This window comes from Lytechinus pictus, chromosome 2 (assembly GCF_037042905.1).
Source record: "Lytechinus pictus isolate F3 Inbred chromosome 2, Lp3.0, whole genome shotgun sequence".
Taxonomy (NCBI): domain Eukaryota; kingdom Metazoa; phylum Echinodermata; class Echinoidea; order Temnopleuroida; family Toxopneustidae; genus Lytechinus; species Lytechinus pictus.
This window is the reverse complement of record NC_087246.1, coordinates 15,989,500-16,016,176: the sequence shown is the minus strand read 5'-3', so window position 1 is coordinate 16,016,176 and position 26,677 is coordinate 15,989,500. Positions and strand designations below refer to the sequence as shown.

The following is a 26,677-nucleotide window of genomic DNA, read 5'->3' as shown; positions in this document are numbered from 1 at the left end:
CTTGAAAAGTGGATAAACCTTTTGGACTAAATTATTGGACCTACATGAAATTTGGTCCTATTTGCATTAGTCTTTATATCAACAATCGCTACATGTACCAGTTGCTCGAACCCCCCCCCCCCCAACTTTAAATGAAGTTTTTCTGTGGAAGTTTGGACAAGTAACCAATATTTTATTTTGTAATTTGCAATGAGTCTTCAGGCTGATCATAGAGTTTATAAGGTGATGTTCTTTTTAATATTCACCAGTGCAACCGAAACCAAGGATTTCACTGAAATATTCAGAGCAAACATTAGTGCTGGTAATTTTCATGAAATTTCCCAAACTTTAAGAGAAAGTTGACCCTAAAGTTAAGTTTATTCAAATAAATCAAATGTGAATATTGCATTGAAATCAGAAAAAAAAAATGATCGTGTTATTTATGGTTTTCATTATTTTAGTGAAACAGAGTAGTCGAAAAAGCACTTTTTTGTATTTTTTATCAGATTTTAAAGGGAAAGTTCACTTGAATGAATTCAGAAAAAAAATAGAGAAAAGGGTTTATTTTCAATTAGTCCGACCAATGCCAATTTGTCCAATTACCAACTTGTCTACTATCATTTGGTCTATCATCAGTTTGTCAACTTTTCACATGGTCTAATTGCCATATCATCCACTCACCATTTCGTCTGATAACCAGTTCATCAAATAGCCATTTAGTCCATATACATGTACCATTTGGTCTAATTGGACTAAGTGTTTATTGGGCAAAATGAATGAAAATAAAATATTAGACCAAATGGTCATAGATGAACTGGTGATTAGAAGAAGTGATGATTGGACCAAATGGTTATTGAACCAAATAGTTGCTAGACGAAATGTTGGACGGAATGGCATTAGACTAAATGAAGGTAGATCATGTGGTGAGTGGACGAGTCGGCAGTAGATGAATTGGCAATTGACCGAAAAAATACTGGTCAATGTTTAATGAAAATTTGTCAAAGAATAACAGAGATGTGAATTTTTTTAAATTTTGATTTTGTGACATCAAAGACTAGCAGCATCTCTATATTTGATATATATTCACAAAACTTGCATTTTCTCAAAGATACATAAGTGATTCTATTTGTACAGTGGGTATATCATCAGACACATATACCACCTTCTATAAGAAAAAACATGAATTTATATTATGTAATATTTTTAGCAGGTGTTTGTGTTTTTAATTTGAAACATAAAATCACAGTAATCAATCCATGTATGGGGGAGCTTCTTGCTTGCATCGTCACATTAAAAACATTAAAAATTAATGTTTGGGTTAATTTTCTCTAATTTTTCTGCTTTTATTAAGACCATCTTATCAGGGTAAACTTCCCCTTTAAATTCATAATTTTCTCTTCTTTAACGTGTTTAAAGAATCTCTCCCTTGTTTCAGAATATGCAAACTAAAGGATTGCATGACCAGGTTTTTTGTTCTTTGGCCAAAATCCTAACATATTGTTTGCTATTTAATGAAATAAAATGCAATAAAGTGTGTGTGACACCACTCCACTCAGCTTTGCATTGCCTTATTCACCGTTTTGGGCACCATGCGAAGTTTGACATGCTCATATTTTCTTATTTCATTCAATTTTGAATAGTTTGAATAATATTGGAAACATGGGGTGTGATTTGTCTATCACTTTGATGCATAAGTGGATTGATCACAATTTGAATTATGCCACAGCACCCACACATTGTGAATATTTATATCATGTAACCACTGAAAATTTGCTATATCAGGTATTAAAGTCCTATATATATACTTTAATTAATTCAAAGGAATTTTTTGAATTATATGTTTCAGAATCTCATTTCATTTTGTACTTCTGGTATTTCTGAAGACATACATGTAATATATACATGTTAAATCATTTACCTCCATTGTTCAATTAAAGGAATTATTTTTAGAACTATCTGTTTTGGATTTTTCATTTTGAACTTCAAACATTTCTAAAGACTTACATGTAAATTGAAGGAATAATTTTGGAAGTACAGTATCTGTTTAAAAAATCTTATTTCATTTCTAACTTCTAATATTTCTAAAGACATGATTAAAGTTATTTAAATCCATGTGGTCTGCCTCTCCTTTTTCTCTTTTTGATAATAGGTTATATTGGAGTTTACTATAGGCCTACATGTCTGATATCATGTGGTTTGTTCAGTCACAGAAAAGGAAATACTCCGCCTCTATAAACTAAAGCCTTACTGCCCCCCACGCCTATATAAACCATCGCGATTTGTAGTTCTTGTATGTAAGAAGTGGACTTTATTTTTTTTTCTTTGAAATCATGCATGGAAAATGGGGGAGAAATAAGTATATTGAATAATGTGAATTATTAAGGGACAAAACGTAATAAAAAATGAAATTGACTTCTGTTTACATTTGTTTGTTTTATTTTATTCCTCTGATGATCCAGCTGGCACAAATAACTTTGAAGTTATATGTTTACTTAAAATGTTAATTTATAGCAAAGCAGTTTAAACAAGTTGCAATGTAATTTTGTTTTCCCCGAAAGGGGGGATAACGCCGGGGATCTGGCTTGAAAATACAATGTGAGACATTTCAGGAAATATGTGTTCTTCACTGCTATTTCAACTTATTCATCTTTCCATAATAATCATTTCATATGATTGTGGTCGTTTTTTGTGGGCATCATCGCGGAGGGAAAAAATGGTTTAAAAAATATATATAGGCCTATATGAGCATGGTGAGTTCCGTCGTGTTATCGCCTTCTTCCTTAACGTATTCATTTAGAATTCCATCGCAAACCTAATTTCTTCACAAAAAATGGGCTATGCTTAAAAGGTACTCACTCAGCCTCAAGCGTAATATTCTGCCAAAAATCATTGCTATATACAGAACCCTGGCTACTCCCCCTCCCCCCCCCCAAAAAAAACCTTGCAACTCGTTCCATCTACTCAAGTTATAACTCGTTCCCTCTACCTAATAACGCGTTCGTTTGTAATTTCTTTCCAATTATTCTTCTCCCTTTCCCCCATTCATTTTCTTAATTTCTTCTCTTATACTCATGACTTCCTCTTATCTTTCTCTTCCCCTTGGCGCCGCCAATATGGGGGCACCCACCCCCCCCCCCCCCCATTGATCCGCATTTGCAAACATGATAATGAGTAGACCCAACAAGAAGGCTTCTTTTTTCTAAACAGTGGTATGGTTTTTTAGTTAAAACTGTATTGGCCGTCTTGAAATGAATTGCCACGACACCGGACTCTGTGAAAATCAATGGAAATCCCCGAGTTTTAACATAATTATTTGAGGGTCAGCATGTTATTATTCTGTCTACCATCGAGACGCAAAGACTCTTCTTGTGTACGTACCGTTCAGCAAATTTTTGAACTGGTGATCGGGGTGACGACAGATATGGTGAGAAGGGGAATACACTTAATATTGAACGTCTAGAAAAAAATATGATAAAAAAATAACTTAAACAATTATACGAAAACAAAACAAAGGAGCACATTGAGAAAAGAGACCTATCTTTACACACTCCCCCTATCATTCAGCAAGATACGATGACAATTTTCAAAAAGTGGTATAGATATTATAACATCTGCTTATACTTTTACAGAATTAGCTCCTGAGAACATTCCTTTATAGGCCTACTTTTACAGTGAAACCACTCATTTCATTTCATTTTCATTTAGGTTTTATTTCCACAAATCCGTTATGTTACAAAACTTAACTGACATAACTAAGCTGAGCAACCATTACAGACGTAGACTATATAAGTATAGATAGCAAGCATTCTTAATCACTACATATCAATACATGTTTAAGTACATAAAAAAACGGAAAAGTGGAGGAAACCTTGGAAGCAGAATGCTTGTAGATAAGGTTCCCTTTTTTATACAGTACATTTGACATTACTACTTAGTAATAATACACGTGACAACATTTTATCAATTAAATTACACCCACAAAAACAACACAACACAGAAACGTGACAAAAAACAAAGAAAGAAAGAAACGAAGAAATAAAAAAACAAAAGAAATAAAGTAAGCAGCTGCCATCCAACAGAATTTAAGAAACTTCTGGATAATAAGCTCTGTGGACAAAAATGCAATAGAGCATGCCAATAAATAGCAATTTCAGTTTGTTTCATTATATCGAAGAAGAAGCTTTGCTTTCAAGTGATGTTTGAAAATATTATAATTTTGTAGTTGCTTAAGTGTCATATCCAAGGAATTCCAATAAACTGGACCAGTATATACTATCGTTCTTTTCCTAAGTACTGTTCTCAACCTATGCAAGTGAAAGAATGACGACTGTCGGGTAGGGTAAGTATGCAAATGTTGATTCTTTTGGAATAGTGATGTAAAAGCATGAGGAAGATCATTTGAGTTCAATTGAAACATGAAACACCCTAAAAATAAATTATATAAATCATGCACCTTTAATACTTTATTGTTGAAAAATAAAATGTTTGTGTGACTTAACCTGTCAGAATGGCAAATTATTCGCAATACCCGTTTTTGAAGAATTAACAATTTATCCAGTTGGTAATTAAACGAATTACCCCATGCAAGTATACCGTAGTTCAGTGGTGCACTCAGTGGTGCACAGGAGGGGCGGGGCTTATGGAAAAAGAGTGCAAGGAGAAGGAGTGAAATGTAATATATTTTTCTATTATCTCAAAATTTGTCACAAAAAAAAGAGTCCCCGTTTTTTTTTATATAGAATGTCAAAAAATTTGCTCCTCGCTTTGGAGTGTTCCAAATTTTTTCAGTTTTATCAAGGAATTTGTGGTCGCTATTTTATAATAGACAGATGGTCCTTCTAGATCTATACAGGTAGTAAAAAGTTGCTAGGCTTATAGTAGACAGCTGGCAGCCGTCTGTTTCTTTCTACCTCCATGGTTTCGAGGAGTTTTTAACATTTTAAATTTCTCCTCTGTATTTGGTGAGTGGAGCCAACGGAGTTCAGCGAAACAACCAACATAACAGAGACCGAAGCATTTGGTCTAGTAATCTTTTCCAGTATTGTCAAAGAGGTACATGCGGGAAGGAGGGGGGGGGTGTGTAAAGTACATGAAAAAGGGGCCCAAATACACCATGTGCAGCTGTGTTTTGGAGCGAGAGAGCACACGCCCACTCTCTCTGATACGCAATATGCGCTACGATATGCCGCCGCGCGCGCCGATGAGGAGTATGTACCGCGGAAGTGTCACACACGGAAGTGAGAAACGACGGCTCAATTGTTGTCCACGAAAAAGACGGAGATTTCATTTTATTTGCCGTGAAGAATCCATATTTTGAAAACCAAAATGCCGGTGAGTGTTCTTACAATTGATATTATACCCCTGTCTTAGCTTGGTGCTCATACATTTAATATTTAACCTCAAATTAACGTCAATATTTGGGTTGAAACTTACATACAGTCGCACTCGTAAGGTTTTGTGTTGTGATCTTCTCAAGGCAAGGGAAACCAGTCTATTCGAATTCAGCCATGCTTAGGGCGTTAGGCTTGGTTTCAGGACTTGAAAGTTGAAACTGGGACTCGGACTGGGTGGAGTCAAGCTAATGAGACAAAGGAGTAAGGCAATTAGGGACTGGGCAAGGCGGGGCTCAAGACCAGGCTTAAAATTGTGTAGAAAAGGGAGCTGAGACTGCATCGACTGAGTCTGAGGATGAGAAAAGTAATTAAATTTAATTCAAAATGAACCAAAGCTCAGTCAAAGCCAAGCAGTCATGGCAGTAAACATTAATGACTGGTAGATTTTAGATCTAAAGCTACATGTTTGTGGAGGAGAAGAATGAAGCCTTGAAGTAGGCGAAGGAAGCGAAGCCAAGCAAGGTCAAGGAGAAAGGGAGGAATTGATTTTAAAAAAAAGATAGGTCTAGATCTGACTAGAGAAGGGGAAAGAACAGCATGATGAAGAAAGTTAGATAGAACTTGGAAGGCAAAGAGAAGAGAATGAAGGAGAAGAAGAAAGAAAATAGAATGAGATACAGAAAGAAACAAAATGATAAATTATTGAGAAATATAGATGGAAATATTAGATGTTTCAGCAAGGAATTTACAAATATATACAACCTGTACCGGTACTACATGTAAGTAAAAACTAACATTTTCTTATTCATGTCGGTTAATTCATGTATTTTTGTTTATTTTTCTGTTTTACATGATGATGTTTTTGCTGGTCTTGATTTCTACTTGTAATTTCAAGTGTTGATGAACAGTTTGGTTACTCCCTGAAATTGGCTTCCCAGAACCAATGCTATGAAATCAATGTCCAAATTGCTTTGTCATATCCAGGCCTATCACTCACAGTTGAGTACCAATATGAAGATTGGAAACCTGGCCCTTCTACCTCTCAATACCAAGTACAGAGGACCAGCACCACCTGGCAGTAAGTTGACCCATGTTTACTAAATTCTCAAATCCATAAGCATTATAGGCCTACAACAGTAATCAAGTTCTAAAAGACAGGAGGCTAGAAAGAGACTACCTTACTCTGGCATAATCATCCATTAGGGGAGATTCACTAATGTCATGGCTTAAATGGGTTTCAAGTGTGATAGAATCATTTCTATTCTATATTTTATATTTGTCTAATTCTTCTGAAATTTATTGTATCTATTAGTAAATCACACAGGGCCAGTATTCTGTGAATTATGATCTCTCTAATATCTTACTTCTTTAGCTCTAATTGTATTTCATTCTGATTCTTTTGACATTAACCCTTAAATAGATCGAAAGAAAATGTCTAAATCATAACGATGAAAGTGTAACTTTATATCATTGCTCAAGCACTTAAAAAACTACAGGAGTAGTCCGCACTCTAATTCTTATCATTTTAATTAATTATAAAAGGGTAAATTTCACTTCAAAATGAGAAACATTTTAATTGGTTAATAGCCATCCTTGGTTACAGCATATATATGAACTTGACCTTTTTTGTTATAGGGTTGGGTGAGACTTATATTTTGAAGTAGTTATGTAGGTACTTGTATCTTGTTATATGATTTGTGAATCAATATCATTCCTCTTTTTCTTTTTTTTTGTAAATTGCTGCTGATGAATGTTTCTTTAGAATTAGATATTACGATCTTCATTATTTTTTTTCTATCTTTCATTCCCTCTAAGCTGGAGAGAATGACATCGTTGATGAAGCCCTTTTCTATTTCAAGGCAAACGTTTTCTTCAAAAATTATGAAATAAAGGTAGGTTTGATTGATGAAATCTATCCGTCTACTGGTCATTCATTGAATATGTTGAATATGTATGCATTGAATGGATGGATGGATGGATGGACATTTGAAAGAACAAAAGTATGTATGAACTAGAACTGCAATCGTATCAGAATGATGTGCATGCATTGACGCCTGTGATTTAAAGGAGAATGAAACTCTTGGAGCAAGTTAGCTTTTGTGAAAGCAGAAAAATCAAAGAATAAGATCAACAAAACTTTGAGTAAAATAGGACTAGCAATAAAAGAGTTATGAGCATTTGAATGTCGAGATCACTAATGCTATGGAGATCCTCCCATTGGCAATGCGACCAAGATCTGTGATGTCACACACGTACAACTCTCCCATTTGGACACTGAAAATATACCCCAAAACATCTCTTTTTGCTCATTCTAATCATATGACAAACGATTCATCAATGATATAATGTTGTGAAACCTCTGTACTTGTCATCTCATAAAGAGAACACCTCACCTTGTGATAGACTCTATAAAAGTGAGAATATAAGTGAAATAAGTACTAAAGTAATGAGGGAGTTGTACGTGTGTGATATCACAGATCTTGGTCGCATTGCCGTTGGGAGGATCTACATGGCACTAGTGATCTCAATATTCGAATGCTCATAACTTTCTTATTATTAATTCAATCTTCCTCAAACTTTCAACAATATGTTTCTTTGATTTTTCTCTTTGATATGGATTCAGCTGGTTTCAAGGGTTTCATTCTCCTTTAATAGAGGGCAAGGAACAGAAGAGAGAAAACTGTAGATGATATCCATTTTCAAAATATTAGAGGGCTCTATTTCTTAAAGGAATAGTCACTGATGCGTAAAACACAGTTGGATTATGTCAAATGATACAATTGGCAAACCCTGAAAATATGAGATCAAAATAAATTAAAACAAGGAAGTTATGGCAATTTTACTATTTTCCGACTTTGCAATAGAGGACGCTATTTATTAAGGTAATGGTCACTGATGCGTAAAAAACGTTTGAATTATCAGGGATGGTACCCTTAGCAAACTCTGAATATGAGACCATAATGATTGAAAACTAGGAAGTTATGGCCATTATACTATTTTCGACTTTTCAATACAGGGCGCTATTTCTTAAAGGTAATGGTCACTGATGCGTAAAAAACATGTGGATTATGAGGAATGATACAATAAGCATACCCTGAAAAAATGAGACAGAAATGAATGAAAACAAGGAACTTATGGCCATTTTGATATTTCTTTAGTTTGCAATAGAGGGCGCTATTTCTAAATGTAATGGTCACTGATGCGTAAAAAGAATATGGATCATGAAGGATGATATCATAGGCCAACCCTAAAAATTTAAGACCGAAATGAATAACAACAAAGTTATTGTCATTTTACTATTTGTTGACTTTGCAATAGAGGGTACTATTTGTAAATTTAATGGTCACTGATGCGTAAAAAAATTTGTTGAATTGTGAAGGATGATACCATTAGTGAACCATGAAAATATGAGACGGAAATTAATAAAAACAAGCAAGTTATGGCCATTTTACGATTTTCCTAATTTGCATTTCAATAAATATGAAAATTTTGAACGTAGACTATCTTGGATTTGAATTAAGGGCAAGAAGACGGCATTTTGAAGGGCAAGTTGTATATTTATATGAAAGAGCAACTCTTAAACAATCTACTGCAATTTGTTAGAAGTCTGTAGCATGCAGGATTCGGGAGTTAGGACGGGATTAGGAATGGTATGCAAATGGACTTGAAATTTACAAAATGGCGCCTGGATAGTCATGCATGAGTGATTTTGGAAAATGGAAGACGAGGTGCACAACTAGGGATGCTGGACAACATGTCTACCAAGTTTGGATGAATTTGGATGAGGGACGGAGCCAGGGCAGAGCTAACAAAAACCATGTGTTAAACAAATGGGATTTTGTGGAAGAAGAAGAAGATGACGGAATAGGAATACGGAACAACAACAGAGCATTGTCGCCTGTAGGCGTCAGTGCAATGAATGAATAAATGAATAAATAAATGAATGAAAGAGTGAATTATTGAAAGAATGAATGAATGAGTGAGTGAATTAATGAATAGTTTGTTGATTGATCGAAGATAGATCATTGATTTATTGGATTATTGATTGATTAATTGATAGGTTTTATTTGATTATTTATTGATTTAGTGAGTGTTGAATTAGATAATTTACGAAAAGAGATGATAAATTAATGAATTAATCATTTTAACTAATCATATTTTTATTAGAATAAGACAAACAAAGAACCATGTTAATATTGTTCTAGTAATTCTTAGGCTCATCTTTTGTTCTTAAGATAATGTGGTTTGATCAAATTATATTTTGACAGGGTGATTCTGATAGGGTACTCATCTACCTCACATTGTACATCACAGAGTGCCTAAAGAAATTACAAAGGGTAAGTTAAAAGTCTTCCCCAATGGTACTATCTGTACAAATGATGTTGACATATATATCTGTGTACTTCTATTTCTGGTGAGGTCCTTTGACAAAATATTACCCACTTTATCATTTCAGAGTTGGGGACCACACTCAGCATCTTTTCTGTTCTAATTTAGTTGGATTTCTCCATGAAAAAAAATGGGGGTGGTGGTGGGGGGGGGGGGGGGGTGATTGGGAAAGTGGCTGTAAAATATGCCATTTTTATTGTCCTAGACCTGCTTCAAATTACCAGTTAGCCTATCACATAGGTACTTGCAGTATGGAACTAGTCGCTGGAAACAAAGTGTGTGTGTGTGTTTTTTTTATGAAACTGGTCATTCAGCCTAAGTACATGTCAATCTTCTTCAGCCAAAATTAACCATTACGAAGAAGTTTGACTTGAAGAGGTAAAGTTCGCAAATTGTGATTAGGAAAATGTGGTCTGAAAGATTGCTTGACTTGCCAGATGATTGTTTATCTTCTAGAAAGTCCACTGTCACAGACTATTTAAAGGATACCAACACATACATATTCAAATGAATGATGATGATAATGGCTAATGTTATCAATTACATGTACCTGTTATTCTACCACATAAAAATCCGAGGCAATTCACAGACATCGCATGTAAAGGTCTCAGCATGCATGCTGATTCTAGCTTTTTAAAAGTACAGTTGATTGTATTTGATAAAACGACTCACTGTGCTTCTCATTTTGTTGATTTACCTCACCAGTGTTCCTCTACAACTGATGCTCAAAAAGAGATGGCCTCTCTAGCTATTGCAAAGTTCAGCATTCCAGGAGAAGCAGGCTTCCCCCTCAACGCCATGTATCAAAAACCAACCAACAGGGGAGAAGAAGGTAGGAAGAATAAAGGCCGTACAACAGTCTTTTTGATCAGGTGTTGTTTCTCAAAGCCAACTGTGAAATTTTGCAAAGTAATGAACCACTGAGACATGTCAAGCAGAATCAGGTTTCCAAACGTTCAGGATATTGAACTTATAGATGTTGATTTTACTGTAATCTTGTCTTGATTTAAAAAAAAATTAATTTCCATAATTTTCCTTTGTGTATCCAGACCAAATGAGGGCCTACGTACAGCAGCTGAGACAGGAAACCGGCCTGCGCCTGGTGGAGAAGGTGATGGATCCACAAACCAACAAACCAAGCAAATTCTGGATGTGCTTTGTCAAGAGAAAATTCATGGATCGCAGCCTCTCTGGCCCTGGGCAATGAAGAATTAATAATTTTTGTAATTATATAGGGCAGTTCCATTATACTCAGTCCCATGTATTACCTATCATGTCATTGCTTTCAGTTAGATATAGCAGTATCCTGCTGTAAGCCATACATGTGTATGTAAAAGCCTGAGGTGGATGTCACATCAGTTAAACAAGGATGCTACTTCTCTGACAAAAGGAGCAATTTATACATTTTCCAAATTTTTTGTACAAAAGGGTGTATTGCTCTATTTTAGATTAATTTTGTTTTTTTCAATGTTAAGTAGCATCTCTATTTAAAGTGATCTTCTTTTGCTCAGGTCCATGAGCCATGACTTGGCCGATCGCATACATATAGAACTGGCAGTTCTAATACACACTAACAATTCTTGGTAATACATAGGGCATATATGTAACTTCTTACGTGCCCAAATGAGAGACATGATGCATAGTGCACACACATACACATGAGATTGAGTCCATAATAGAAAGAGGATGTATTATAACTTTTTAAAATGAAATTTTATCAATCTCCAAAAGACACTCGATACGCTTCTGTTACATCAGAGATATATCTTTGTTTTATAAATTTTGCACATTCATCTACAGAAAAAACATGTTAGTAGGTGAATTTTCCCCATACTAGCTCTCGGATTTCGTCTAAAGAAAAGGTAGATGTGTGACCAATGTTTAGATTTCCAGTTTTTATCACCGGTATCCAAAGTGGATCAAGTGCCTTCTGGAAAATAATGCTCTAAAAGTTGATAAATTTTAAACATTACGTGATCGTTATTTAGTAATTTCCAGTAGTAATCATAGGTAATCGAATATTGATTTTAGTGAGAATAATCATGATTACCGCCGGTATTGAGGATAATTTAGGCCTTTGGAGGGGCCTACATAAATGGAAATACCTGAAAATATATTGCTCACAAAAGCCAAAGCATCTCACATGATATATGTATGATTTCCATTTACTTCACTTGAAATTTATAAAGCAGTCAGTCAGTAATCTTTGCAAGAGGTATATGATAAAACCTAAAATATTAAATATTATGAAGGTAGGAATATGTGCACTGCACAATGATGCATATTCATTATTCCTGGTTTTCTCATTAATCAGGAAAAAGGCTATTTTTTATTATGCACAACAACCCATGTAGTACAGAAACATTCTCCCTTTTCAATTTTCTTACTTGACTTACTTGAAGTACCCTATTAGCATTCCAACAACCCCAAATATTTATGTATTTTGAAAACATGAGTTTTATTTGGAATGTTTGATTAGGCAGACTTTCTATTACATTTTTTTTCTTTATTAGACTGATGAAAAATTATTTATGATTTTTGTGTACACCCATGGCATTTATAAATAAAAATAATGCAAGGAGAAATATGTTGGCATCAAATGCATTTCTTGTCAGTGTTACCAATTCCATTAGTAAGCAAGTAACTAATTTGGTAGGAAATGAATGACACATTTAATTGTTATTCCATAGATTAGTTCTTTAAGCAAATTATGTGTACTTAGATTTGTACAGAGATTGTTCCATGTGCACATGTTAAATGATGAGAAACTTCTTTCCAACATTGTATTTATATTAATCTCATTCTTGTATCAATGAAATAAAAAATTAAAGCACACTTAGATCAAAATTTTGGAGTGACATAGACGCTTTTATTCAAATTTCTAAGTCCAGAATTGGTTTGGTGAATAACACATGTATGAAAAAATGAAACATTTATGATTTCATGTAATAACATAAGAAAAAGGAAAGTGGGGATGTGATATCATCAGCCCACCTAGTGAATATTCATGATGACGTGAATATAAATGTTTTCACAAAATATTGCTAAACTTTAAAATTAAATAACTTCATTATTTGTTATCCGATTTTAATGGAATTTTTAGCATTTTGCTCTGAATTTTACTCTATTTGTTAAGATATAAATATTCTCGGCCTGGAGTATCCCTTTAAACTACAAAGCTCCTACATCTAAGAACAAAACAATATTTTTAGTGAAATATAATATCGTGAGTTATCTTTTGACATATGGTGCCCTTTGAGCCATGGGAGAGTTTCATGTAACATTTTATCAAGACTATTCAACATTTACTCTCAACTAAGGATTTTAATAGCTTGTAAAGGGGAATAATCCAACCTAGGTCATAAAATGTTGTATGAGAGAGGAAAAAATAAGTAAAACCGAATTGTGAAAGTTTGAAAAAAATTGAAAAGCCATGAGAAAGTTATGACTGCTAGTATAATTTTGATCCCAAACTATGACTTGCAAATCAACATTTCTGGATGTGATACAGTGCAGGGCCATTAGGTCATGCACAATTATGAAGTGTTTGTATTTCATTGACAATAGAAATAGTTTTGCGGATGAAAGTAATGGCAAATGGAGAGAACAAAATGTCTTGAGAGGAAAAAAAATGAATTATTGTTAAAAAAGAAAAGGAAAAAAAAAGGAGTATTTGGAGATATCGGGGTTCGAACCCGAGGCCTCTCGCATGCAAAGCGAGCGCTCTACCGCTGAGCTATATCCCCTTGCTCGATATGTTGAGGTGCATTAAAAATTATTATATTCAAAATGTTTTGCTGTATTACACAAAATCTTTTATTTCTGAAATATGATAAGGTCATTTCAACTTTGATATCATAAGTTCTTTACTTGCATTTGTAATGCAATCTATGATATATGTATCTACTCCAAGATTTCGAGTTTTACGAACCATTTTCTCACGCACTGAGCAACGGTCAAAGGTCGCCGGCCAGCAGCGTTCATCGAAACCAATTACACGTTCCCATTCGTTGATATTTGTGTTGGCTAATTGTACAGCATTAGAATTGTTGTTGACGATGACGACTGTCGGAATGGGAGTCTTTTCAAAGCGAATTTATCATCATATTTCATAAATGTCACACTGATTATGGATGAAAAGCCACCACCAAGTAGAAGGTCATCCGGACACAGTGATAAATCGAAGAAATCTGGTAAAAAGAAGAAGAAAAACAGCAAGCACAACAAAGATCGCGATCGCAAACGAAGTCCGGAGGAAACAAATTCTGACAGTGCATTGGAAACAAGTAAGCTCTCTCTCCCCGGTCTCTCCCCGGTCTCTCTCTGACTCGAAGTCAAATTCGGTACAGACGGTAGTTTACCCATTCCTACTCCTAGTTACTTAAAATTTGTTGAAAGAGAATCAGGAGAAGGGTGGGGAGGATGGGAAAATTAGAATATGAGGAGGAGGATGTGGACAATGTCAATGAAGAAAAGACGTAGAAATCTCGAATTTGATTTTGGAATACATGTATACCCAGTGGTTGTGTGTCCGGACGGGTTGGGTGTCCGGACACATGACTTTTACTCTCAATTTTGAAAAGTTTACAAGCAATGTCTTTAATTCTTTTTAGCACAGAATATAAGAAAATATTATAAAGAACAAATATTGATGGTGAAAAAAACTACTCAACCTATATTTGTGGTTTATTCCTGAGATAAAAACAAGGCTTCATTTCTGTTACGTGTCCGGACACCCTACCCCCCATCCTACCGGTAGTATGATCATGGTGTTCCCCAGGCCAAGTCTGCGCACCTAACAATTTAAATTAAGATTTAACACAAATTTCTTTCTATTTTACAAAATCTTCCAGTTAATGATGTTCCTTATATTATTATGAGTAAGTGTACCAAATATCTCATAAAAATTTGAAAGAAATATAGGATTTTCTTGGAAAAAAACTCGGGGAGTCATTTTCAGATTGAGAAAAAAATATGGTACCCCATGTCTGCGCACCCATTCACTGAAGTGCACACGATTCGGGGATTTTGATGAGAAAAGGCTGCATTTTGAGGCCGTCACATGAAATGCCAAAAATTCATTATTTTTCCAATATTTTGAGTCGGATTTTTTAATGAATATCTCTATGTATTGCATTTGTAAAGTCTGTGTTCGTTGCATATCTTCTTTTACTAGAATCGCGCAGATACGCGTGTGCACAGACAAGGGGGACTGCGCAGACTTGGGGGAACTTGCCATAACAGGGGTGATCAGGGAAAGAAAAACAAGGCCTAACAAATTCAAAGTTACATCTCCATCTAGGCCCTAGAAAATGTTGTTTTTAGGGCTAGGTCTAATGTTAGATCTAGTGATAGGAGGAGAAAATGAAGTACAGAAAAAAGAAGGGAAAGTAGGAAGTAACCAATGACAATGTGAACAAAAAAGAGATGAAAGAAAGAGACTAGATCTAGACAAACTAAACTTGAAATCTAGAAGAGGGGAAATTAGGTGATGCTGGTGTGATTCCCCACTTTTCGCTGTGCAACAAACTTTACGACGGTACATTGTATATTGATTTTGGAAGAGACTTTTGGACCCGACGCAAAACATTGTCCTGCAACGCAAGTTGTGTGACATGAGAATTTGTTTACGTTTCGCATTCGCAACGGAAACATAACATCTGCGTTTCGTGTGCAAAATCCAGGTTGCTACATATGGTAGCAGCGATATATCCGATTTAGGACGAGCTTGCAGAGCCACATTTGGTTCCTCCCAGAGCTCGAGGGGCCGCCCGGTTGGGCCACTTCCATTGATGAATGGATGCCAGGCGCGACCATGTGTAAAAAGGGATTTCTTTTTCAAGAGTGGGCACGTTACGTAATGTAACGTTATAAGGGTGCCAAAAACGATATTTAAAATACTGTAAAAAGGGATATATTTTGATAGGAAAGCTACATATTTTCGGCTTAAGGGATGCATTTTCATAATCTGGAAAAGACTTGCTTCCCTTGTTTAGGGTGCTTTTCGAAACCCCATGGTCACGCCTGGTGTCCACTCCTCAATATGGAAGTGGTCCCCCTGGGAATTTGAATCCAATCCCCCATTTCGGGGGAAAGAAAAAAAAAATGCCCATCACATTTTGTGCTAGATTGCTTATCATTTGTGTAGGAGAGAGCAAAAGAAAAAAAACCTGTGAATTCGGATGGTTTTCAGAAGGATAGGCCTATTCCATATTCTGTGTACATTTTTGTCATAATTGTTTTCTTTGATCCCATTCTCAGCGCTACATAACAATTACACTAGTTATATAGATTTCTCTGCAGGTTCATACCATACACATGGATGCTTACGGTACTGTCACGACGTTGTCTTATGATCCAAGTCACAGTGCTACATTAGCATAAATTAGAGTTTAGACTGTTCTAATCTGTTCTGAGGATTTTTGTTTGATCATGTGGTGAATAATGAATTATGTCAGAATAACAGATGTGTATTACTATCTACTACTAGTCATGTTATGTACTATGGGAGTATATCTTTCATATATCCAGACACCTTCAAATATTAAACAATGGTGACATTAAAACCTGATGGAGGTGACATAAGCTAAGTTGGTAAGAGTGCCTGTTTTAAATAAGATATCAATGTGCGCAGGTTTGAGTCCCTCTCATGTCCGTCTTTATGATGCTATATTTTTGTGTGTAACTCAGTGTGCCTCAATGCTGTATTCATTGCAGGTGATACGCAGTTGGGAGTTGGAAACACTCCATCCATTTGAAAAAGTTCTACATTATGCTGTAGGGTCATTAAATAAAGTATAAAATACTGATGAAGCCACTCCACCAAAAAAGGACTACATGTATGACAAAATTAGTGAATATAATAATTATTTGTTCTACATGTATGTAAATGTGTTGGTGTTAATTACCTCAAGGTCTACTTATAGTATATTCTTGCCAGAACGTATGATTCCTCAAAACAGGTACTGGTATTTCACAATCATAAGATATCACCAAAGGGTGAGAAAATCCAATCACCTATATTGCTGAGATTTTTTTTGGCATCATGATATTGATGATGAACAGCATAAGAGTAAAATACATTGTGTCTGATTGCATTATTTTTACTGACAGAGTATGTCAGAAATGATCAAGGGATGTGACCCAGCTGCACATGGGTCATAAGATGTTTATTGCTGAGATTAAGTTGTACACCTGATAATGTACATGTATGTAGCCATTTGGCTTAAATGCAACTCTAAGTACCCGATGAAAAAAAAACTTTAAGAAAGATGGATGAATAGAGTTGTCTAAAAGAGTGCAATATATTTTCTGGCTGAGTGTGTAAGAAGAGATATTGGGACAATGTGTATATACCATTTGTATAACGATCAGGAAAGCAAAGAGTTATCAGTGTTATTTTCAGATATGTGTCATTACTAATTATTAGTATCATTCTTAGCAGTCTCAGTAATAGTAGTAGTACATGTAGTAGTAAATATCCATATTTTATTGTTCGAAATAGACATGAAATTGAATACTCCAAAAATTTGCTTTGCCCAATTGATCGTGGGCCCGGCAGCCGCTGGCAGCGCCAGATCGACGAGGCTCTATCCCTTTATAGTCGATTTGACTTGTTCCGAACCTAGAAATGTTCTTTCCGATGAAGTTTTTTTCTTGATTCGTGTTCCTATGGGGTCCTAGAACAAATTCAGCTTGGTTGCCCAAAGTTGCCGTTTGGGCAATTTGGCTAATTTGCATAAATTCAAAATGGCCGCCAGATGCCATCTTGAAAACCTATTTTTTGAACCCCTTTCCCCAAAATGATGAGTAATGACTCGTTTTAGAGGTTTAGAGATGTGTAGAACTAATTTCTGTAATCATTTTTGCAATATAAGGTCATCTTCAGGTCAAATCCAAGATGGCCGCCAGATGCCATCTTGAAAAATTGACTTTTGATCCCCTTGCCATAGAATGACGAGTAATACCTCTGTTTAGGGGTTTTGGGGTGTGCAGAATCCATTTCTGCTTTCTATTTTGAAATATAATGTCATCTTCAGGTCAAATCCAAGATGGCCACCATATGATGCCATCTTGAAATATCAACTTTTGAACCCTTTGCCCCAGAATCATGAATAATAACTCTATTTATGAGTCATTTGGTATTTTGATTCAATTTATGCTTTAATTTTGCATAAAGAATAACCTTCAGATCAAATCCAAGATGGCTGCCAACCGCCATCTTAAAAAAATACTTTCCGAGGCTTATACGTGTAAGAGCTAATGTAAAGGGATTTCAGTAAGAATAGTCATTTCTTTTATTAATTATCAAGTTTAAGGTCAACGTGAAGTTTTTCTTAGATGTCAGATTTCGACATTAACTGCTCAACTTAGAATGAATCCTCTTTGGGTTTGGGCTATGATCCATTTCGCGTGTATTTTAATTTTTGTAATGTCCATCCATACTTTAGTACTGAAGAGGCATAAAAGGTCTTATTTGAATTTGAAAGTGTTTTCTCAATTTTTTTTTCTAAATCAATGTGTCCAATGATTGGTACGCATCAATTCGCCTTAAAAGACGGTGGTTTAGCGCTAGGTCTTACATTTTCGAGAGTGACTGTAGAGCTCCATTCTAGAGTGGCAGTCTCTAGAGCAAATTTGTACAGATGAAGGAGGATGGCGCTGAGACCCCGGGGGGGCCACTTCCATTGACGAGTGGATACCATGCGCGACCATGAGGTCTCGAAAAGCACCCTAAACACGTATTTTCCATATTCTGAAAATACACCCCTTAACAAGTATTGGCGTGTGAAACCCTACCCTTAACAAATATTGGAAACAATACGATACTCTTGACAAGTATTCCCTGAAATGAACCCCTAAACAAGCACAGCGATATGTCACGGGTCCGTCGGTCGTCGGTTACTTTTACACATCACTTGGTTTAGAACGGCCCTACCTAGTCCACACGTCGCGCAAATCGGACTCTAAACACGTAGTGTTGGAGCAAAAAGGACATCCTTTATAAAACATTTTAATTTTGTTTTATCATCCCCGCAAATTTGACCCTAAACACGTAGCTTTCCTAACGAAATGAGATACCCTTTTTTCATTATTTTTGTGTTTTTGACACCCTTATCACGTTACGTACGTAACGTGCCCTATCTTGAAAAAGACATCCTTTTTACGTGTTTTTTTGGTCGCGCATGGTATCCACTCGTCAATGTAAGTGGCCCCCCCGGGGCTGAGACACGTTTATATAGAGATGCTGCCATAGCCTTCCTCCTACGTATTTGGTCTGCCAATTTAGCATTCCGATTACTTTCTGACGTCTTGACCCACTGAACTTAGTAGCTCTCCATAGAATGGCGACTATCGTCTACATCTTCATAAGCGTTAGTGTCTATGCCGGCATGTTTTATGTCACGTTTGCAGGTGTCTTTATAACGAAGGTGTGATCTACCGATGGGGGTGAGACCAATCACACAGCTCACCTTACCTTGGCGAATCAAATAAGGGATTTGCCAAGGGTTCATGCGGCGAACATGCCCCAACAACTTGAGGTGCCTTTGACTAAGGAGCGAGAATAAGCTTGGGATGCCAGCACGTACACTGAAGGGCCTCTGTATTTTTCACTTTGTCCTACAATTTAATGTGCATGATACGTCCGAGGCAGCTGACATGGAAGGTGTTTAGCCGCTTTTTTTTGGTCGGCGTACGTTTTCCAGGACTTACTTCCGTACAGGAGCTTGGTCATGACTGTGACAGATTTTACTATCCTGGTGCTTATATACTTGTCCTGTGAAAGGGAGCTAGATACATATAGTAGATACAAGGTAGATGAGGAGTCCACCACAACCAGACGAGTGCGTGCTGTTGATAGAGATATCTGGAGGAAAGTCGCTACTAGTCGGTGTCTTGAGTCGATCAGAATTTCTGTCTCACAGGCTGATGGATGATCCAAAACCCTTACATGCACAATCATGACAGGCAGCTGTTACGTATGACTAGATCTTGCATTCCCACTTCTTGAGAGGCAGGGGGCGACATCGTTTTCGTACACCATTCCACGAATGAGAACGATTCTGACCATGGAACAGTCTTGGGGGAGCCTATCTTCTGCAGGAGGCTAAATAGTGCACTCCTGCTGACCAAGTCAATGGCTCTTGTCAGGAGGAAAAGTCCAATAATAACTATGAAGGAAGTTAATAAGTTAACTATTGTTTTTGGAAAAAAATACGGAGAATCACTTTTTAATTCAAATAATACTTTAAAGTCCTTTCACTGGAAAAGTATGGTTGGACAAAAAAAAAGGATTAGAACTCCCGAAATCATAGCCAAAACCTTGAATGGTTTCATTCTAAAGTAAGCTGTTAATGACGAAATCTATCAACCATCCGACCATCTAAGACATTACTTGACCTCGAACTAAAAATGGAGTGATTAAGAGAAATGAATCATTCTCACTGAAATCCCCTTACATGAGCTCCCATACATAATAGTAACCTATTATTAGGGAGAGTACTTCTTCAAGGTTCAGTAGTCTCGGGAAGTAGTTTTTTCTTCTTCTTAATATGGCGTTTAGTGGCCATGTTGGATTATTTTTACCTGGAGATGATCCTATATTGGAAAATTATTAACAGAAATGGAATCAACATACCAAATAACTCACATGAAGAGGGATTATTCATGATTCTGGGACAAAAACTTGAGAATTAATAAAATAAATAACTATTCTTACTGAAATCCATTTATTAGTTCTAACACGTATAAGCCTCGGAAAGTATTTTTTCAAGATGGAGGTTGGCGGCCATCTTGGATTTGATCTGAAGATTATCCCTTATGCAAAATTACAGCATAAATTGAATCAACATAACAAATGACTCATGAATAGAGTTATTACTTATGATTCTGGGGCAAAGGGTTCAAAAGTTGATATTTCAAGATGGCGTCATATGGTGGCCATCTTGGATTTGACCTGAAGATAACATTTCATTGCAAAATAAAAAGCAGAAAGAGATTCTGCGCACCCCAATACCCCTAAACAGAGGTATTACTCGTCATTCTGGGGCAAGGGGATCAAAATTCAATTTTTCAAGATGGCATCTGGCGGCCATCTTGGATTTGACCTTAAGATGACCTTATATTGCAAAAATGATTACAGAAATCGGTTCTACACACCTCTACACCTCTAAAAAGAGTCACTACTCATCATTTTGGGGAAAGGGGTTCAAAAGTTAGGTTTTCAAGATGGCATCTGGCGGCCATTTTGGATTTATGCAAATTAGCCAAATTGCCCAAACGGCAACTTTGGGCAACCAAGCTGAATTTGTTCTAGGACCCCATAGGAACACGAATCAAGAAAAAAACTTCATCGGAAAGAACATTTCTAGGTTGGTGTATTGAGCCTATGAGACTGTCAAATCGACTATTAATTGTTGAACGTCAAACAGGGTAGCAGCAACTCCCATCTTTTAACGTCTTTTGGTCTGACGAGGTCGGGGTTTGAACTCCCGACCTCCCGGTTGTGGGACGGACGCTCTACCAACTGAGCCAACACATCGGTAGTAGTAGTAGTAATAGCAGTAGTAGTAGTAACATTATTTTTATTATTGTTATTACTTTTATGATTTAATTTTGAATGGTACCAATTTTAGTTACACCAGAGAGATGTTCTACCTTAACCTTTCTGATTTAGCTTGATGTGGAATTGATCCCTAAAATAATTGAGCAGCAGAAGGTAAAACTTTACAAAGATATTAGAGTAAAGTTTTACGTTTACAAAATGGTTGAATGACAATGAAGTGTTAATAATATTTGAAACCCATGTTGCTAAATATATGGAAATTCTAAAATTGGTAGTCCTCACGATGCCCATCCGCTAGCTAAATGGGTTCTACTTTCAAATTTTATTTAATACACAATCCATAAAGATGTTTTTAAAAATCATTACACGGATTACTTCATTGTATTTTATGTGACCTTCATAGACCAACATGTAATAATTTCCCCTCATAATATAATGTATTTTGAGCCTAAGATTCTTTATTTTGAATAATCCATGAGAGTAGAGTTTAAAAGTTCTTATCAATATTAAAATGTGTTGCCATAGTACCGGTCTCTGTTGGCGATGTAAGGTTGGTTTCTTACTTTCTTTTAAATGTAACTATAGTCCATTCCCGTCAAACTTTCACTGAAATATTTCTCAACTACATGTACATGTATGTGTGCTTATGAAGTCTAGGGCTTCATCCCCGAGAACAATTTTGTTTTAAATGTGATTTTTTTTTTATTCCGAAAAGGATACAATTAACATCGTGTCCCATTCATTGGTGTATTTTGCTACTTTGCTTTCGGTGGGGCAACTTATATGTATCCTTGCCTTTTCGTTATTATGTGTGGATAAGAACTTTCTGCATTCCATATCATTCTTTCCTTCGGACCTCTTAAGGGGGAGGGGGGCGGGGGTCAAAATGTGTTGTCTTAGGCCCATTTTGTAAAATAGTCAACAGTCATATAAGGCGCACATTATTGTTGCTCCATGAAGGTACCATTGTGGGAAGGATATATGGCACATTCGTTTGCTCAAGAAAGGATGTGAGCATAAACATGTCATAAATGGACACATGTACATGTGTGAAGATCTGTATACTTTATCTAGATATGATAGCTCTTCCTCTTTTGCTAATTCTGTTATCAATTATTCAACTCTTACAAGAGCTTCACTTTGACATAAAAATAAGATTATGATAAGCTACTTTTCTTCACTACAAAAACGAATCCTTCCAAAGAGTTCAGAGTGTCTTACTCTATTCAAATTCAGATATCGATGGACGATAATCCCATTTAGATTATTGATCCCCAATAGTTTCCGATGCTTTCTGTGGTTCTAACGATAAAGGGGTCTAGGTCTATCAATAGACGGTTATTCCAAGACTTGAGCTGGGGCGCTTTTCCTTCCCTTTTTACATTTCATACAAAATCTGTATCGCTTTTGTGAGGCGACAAAGTGTCATCAAAAAGTATTAATTCCGACCCTTGTTCTCCTCTTATTTACTATCCCCATTGTTGTTACGCAATATGTCTCACCTGGGGACACTTGGCGTAAGGTTTCTACCCCAAGGTGCAGTGGCTTTTAATTCTTCCGCGGGATTTGTCTTTTTTATTCGCTCTGATATCGAAGGTTTGTTTTGTCCCTTCAGCAAACATCTAAAAGTCGCTTCAGGTGTTGAGATGTGACAAGCACCGTTATATATTCATTGAAAAAGCAAGTTGTTCACAGTGTCCAGCCAAGTTATCATGCCTCAAGGATGTGAGCTTCCACTCTAGATGTCATCATGGTCGCTAGGACGGTTACTGATGCCACCATTTCAGAGCTGCGCTGATAAAATCACTTTGAGAAATGGAATAGTCGATGGATATCTTGCACATATACATGTAAATCTGCATGCCTTTTCATACAATGATCTTAATATTTTCTTCTATTCTTGGATGTGATGAATATTGGAGATCTATCTCTATAGGTTGCAATGCAACCACCTGCCCACTTTCTTGTCGGACCTGGTCATTTTTAAAAGGTGTTCATTAAAGCCGTCTTAACCGAGCGGTTAGCGTAACCTTGACGGTCATTCCGCGGCTCACCGCATCATGTTCGACAACCCAGCCAGGAGTCGATAATCAATAGCCCATCATCATCCACACAATGTGTATCAATGGCATGATCACGTGGCATTGGAACATATTGTCTTCGAGAAAGTTTTTATTATTGTCTGCGGAGTTTTCTATACAACTCTTTGCCCGAGACTCGTCACGCGGAACATTAGATCACGGTGATATTGATTCTTGCTGTGATGAAAATGGAAAATGATTTATACCAACGTTTAACATAGTATGTGTTGCTTCAATGAGTGAAGTCATGTACTTGTCTACGCGAATTTTCGTTTCTCCTACCTAGCTACGTTCATGTTATATATTGTATGCTGAAACATTCTGCCGACAACTTTTGTTCTTTTTGTACAGCGTGAAAGACATCCTTTTTTCACATGAAACTATACTGTTGACAGTCTGTTATAATTAAAAGAATACCAACGTTCCAGTATACTTATTCGATTAACAATGAGGACATAAGACTAATCATATAGCCTTTGGGGTGCAATAAATTCAAGATTGTTGTAGGATCATTGTGGAGTGAATGTTTTCTGACCATTTTTCGTCACCAAATTGCAGTAACAGAATTGATGTAGGTGATCATAATGGTTGGACAACCTGAACTTTCTGATTTTTAAGAAACTTTTGAGTAAACTTATACTGATCCTGAGTGATTACCCTCGTGTTCTCGACATGAACTTTTTTACTCGTTGATGGTTACGACGATGATGTCGAAAGAAGACGATGCGGAGCCGCTACAGCTCCCTGTCATTGACCATGATTTCTTGGTTGCTCTACCAAAGACAACTGAGGGATCGAGTCCACAACCAAGCCCATCCTGTGAATTGAATGGCTCCTCTCGTTCTACAATTGATTATCAAAGTGCGTTCAAATAATACGCTTTAATAATAAATCGTGTGTGTGTATAAACTCTGAGAAAATAAAGACAGGAAAAAAACATTAGGTTTGTTAACAGAAAAGTACTTGAAAACGAATCAAGAATTAAAAAAAAAAATCTAGTTTGTAGCTTCATATATTAACCAACCTGACAGGTTGGTTGAAATATTTCTCAGAGTGTATAATATTGATTCCCTTTTAGAGTGTTCTTCCAACAACAGAATGATAAAAAATATTCAAATAATTTTGTGAAATTTCTCAACATTCTCTCCTTTAATTACCTCTACATAATTTTCTCTATAAATTTTGCAGATCGGAATCGAAAGACCCCAGACGACCGCACCAATAAGAAAAACGGTTCGCTTTCTCGTCTTTCAAAATCAAACAGCAGCAAGTCTTTGTCTTCGGTTTCCATCGGGACGAGGAAAAGTATCAGCAGCAGTGGATCGGAAATCCGATCGCAGAACGAATACCTTGAGAAATGTGTCTCGGACATTTTCGAGAGACATCGGCAACCGTCGGCGCTGTCCATGCAGAGGAGTGACAGCGGGAGCTCACGGGCGACCACCGAAGATGGTCGGGGATCTTCGGAACTGGAGAGCGAGGTCGACAATGTTTCCGCAAAAATCGACGAGAGTTTGAGATGGGACAATCCGTGTTCGAACCCCGAGGAAGAAAAAGAAAGGATCCGAATGTACAAGGTAAATCGAAGGAAAAGATATCTAATGGACGTTGTAAAGCATAGACGGGATAAGGAAGGTGTTCTGAAATTTGCTGTAGAACTTGCGTCATTGGATCCCGGAAGTTAGTAGATTCATCATTGATATTCTCCTGTTAAGCACAATCAATCTATGCAATGCAGTATGACTTGTATGGAAACTATGGAACGGGATTACTTTTGTATTCATCCTTCCTCCTCCTCTATCTCTATTTGCGTTGAAGTGGCATTAGCACACAAATAAGTAGTGGTAATGCCACTTTGTCTTAATGCTACGAAGAACAAATATCTTTGGTTATATTTAGTCATAAAAATCTTAAGGATTAACTTTTAAATCTCAAAAGATTTAAATTCAAATCTGTTAGGTTTAAGGTTTAAATCTAAATCTAATATTCGGCTGGTCACTATTCACAGCCAATCTGGATTTGTTTTAAATCCTTGGAATTTAGAGTGTAAGGGGATACTGTATAGAGTAGGTAAAATTAAACAAGAAAATCGCTAGAAGATTCATTGAAATCATATAAAACAAATAATGAAGTTATGCATTTTTCCTCGAAACATTTCTCTACATATTATCATGAATATGCAATTTAAAGAGTTGATGTCATCTCCTTACTTTTGTATTTTATCATATAAAATTACAATCAAATATTATGCTCCAAGGCTGTGAAAAAACTCGACCACAGATTTGTAAATAAGATCATCATTGCGCAACGTATATTCTTACAAGGAAAAAGCATTTATTTCATTGTATGAGGGAAAGTGATTTTGTTTGCGGTTTCGTTTACTAAAATATGGAAAACAAAAGTATGATATCAGCATCATCTTGTACCCTGAATATTCACGACGATGTGCATAAAATCATGCAAAAGTTTGAAATTCAGTCACTTCTTTATTTTTTATCTGATTTTGATGAAGTTTTCAATATATTCTTGTTCAATCCTATTCTATTTGATAGAGTTACCTGGATTACTCCTTCACGATTATTCCATAAATCACTCTTTCATAATTATTTGATGATGGTTCTCCATGACTCTTTTAGAGAAGGATATTATTGCTGCATGTCTTGCAATGTAATCCCATGGCAAATCTTTTTGGGGGGCAATAATGTCTAAAATCCACAAGATAACACTCCACATGACATAGGGTGACTGATAGTTGGTCTTCTCGGCCTATAGTTTAATCATCTTTTCCAACGCCCCCCCCCCCCCCCCCCCCCCCCCGTCTTGGGGGTCAACAATGCGATTGTGTCCAATCAATCTCAAATTTCGATTGGTAAAACAATCGCAATTTGAGAATATACTAAAGATATTAAGAATTATAAAAATCTTAATATCTTTAGTATATTTTTAAAGATTAATTGCAATATGAGTTTCATTGAATCTATCGCAACTTTTTGTAAGACATGGACCTGTAATTTGCAAGACCTTTGCACTCTATTTGCAATATCAACTGGAATGTCCTATGAAAATAACACATTAAGCTTGTATTGTGCCATAGTTTTTTATTGCATCATTATTCATTTATTTAGTGTTTGGACTAGCGCGTGTGTATTTCAAGAAGAAAAAAATGTGTTTTGATTTTTGCAGTGAGATGTGCCAATGCCGATTTTTTTATATATATATGAAATAAGAAATGACTTTGATGAAATATTTATACAAGAGTTTATGACAGATAATCTATACAATGTAATATATCCAAGAAATGGGGATGTAGGGGTATTGGATTTCAGAAA

At 36.1% G+C, this 26,677-nt stretch overlaps 2 protein-coding genes and 1 non-coding gene across 5 annotated transcripts; 2 read left to right on the top strand and 1 right to left on the bottom strand.

Annotated features, from left to right (window-relative positions):
* The first annotated feature begins 5,114 nt into the window (after positions 1 to 5,114).
* LOC129254711 (actin-related protein 2/3 complex subunit 3-B-like) lies at positions 5,115 to 12,548 on the top strand. 2 transcript variants are annotated; one of them, XM_054893220.2, is made up of 6 exons: positions 5,115 to 5,310; positions 6,297 to 6,390; positions 7,128 to 7,204; positions 9,581 to 9,649; positions 10,407 to 10,533; positions 10,751 to 12,548. In XM_054893220.2, the coding sequence occupies exons 1-6, from the start codon at positions 5,305 to 5,307 to the stop codon at positions 10,906 to 10,908; spliced, it is 531 nt and encodes a 176-aa protein (XP_054749195.1). In that variant the 5' UTR covers positions 5,115 to 5,304; the 3' UTR covers positions 10,909 to 12,548. The 2 variants fall into 2 exon arrangements, with proteins under 2 accessions (XP_054749195.1, XP_063967030.1); XM_064110960.1 differs by lacking the exon at positions 5,115 to 5,310 and having other exon boundaries at positions 6,261 to 6,390.
* An 827-nt stretch (positions 12,549 to 13,375) lies between these two features.
* TRNAA-UGC (transfer RNA alanine (anticodon UGC)) lies at positions 13,376 to 13,447 on the bottom strand. Its single transcript has one exon. It is a non-coding gene; the product is annotated as a tRNA-Ala (tRNA).
* Positions 13,448 to 13,722: 275 nt separating this feature from the next.
* On the top strand, positions 13,723 to 26,407 carry LOC129254712 (protein LIAT1-like). 2 transcript variants are annotated; one of them, XM_054893222.2, is made up of 2 exons: positions 13,723 to 13,987; positions 24,537 to 26,407. In XM_054893222.2, the coding sequence occupies exons 1-2, from the start codon at positions 13,831 to 13,833 to the stop codon at positions 25,031 to 25,033; spliced, it is 654 nt and encodes a 217-aa protein (XP_054749197.2). In that variant the 5' UTR covers positions 13,723 to 13,830; the 3' UTR covers positions 25,034 to 26,407. The 2 variants fall into 2 exon arrangements, with proteins under 2 accessions (XP_054749197.2, XP_054749196.2); XM_054893221.2 differs by lacking the exon at positions 13,723 to 13,987 and adding an exon at positions 22,959 to 24,209.
* The last annotated feature ends 270 nt before the right edge of the window (positions 26,408 to 26,677 follow it).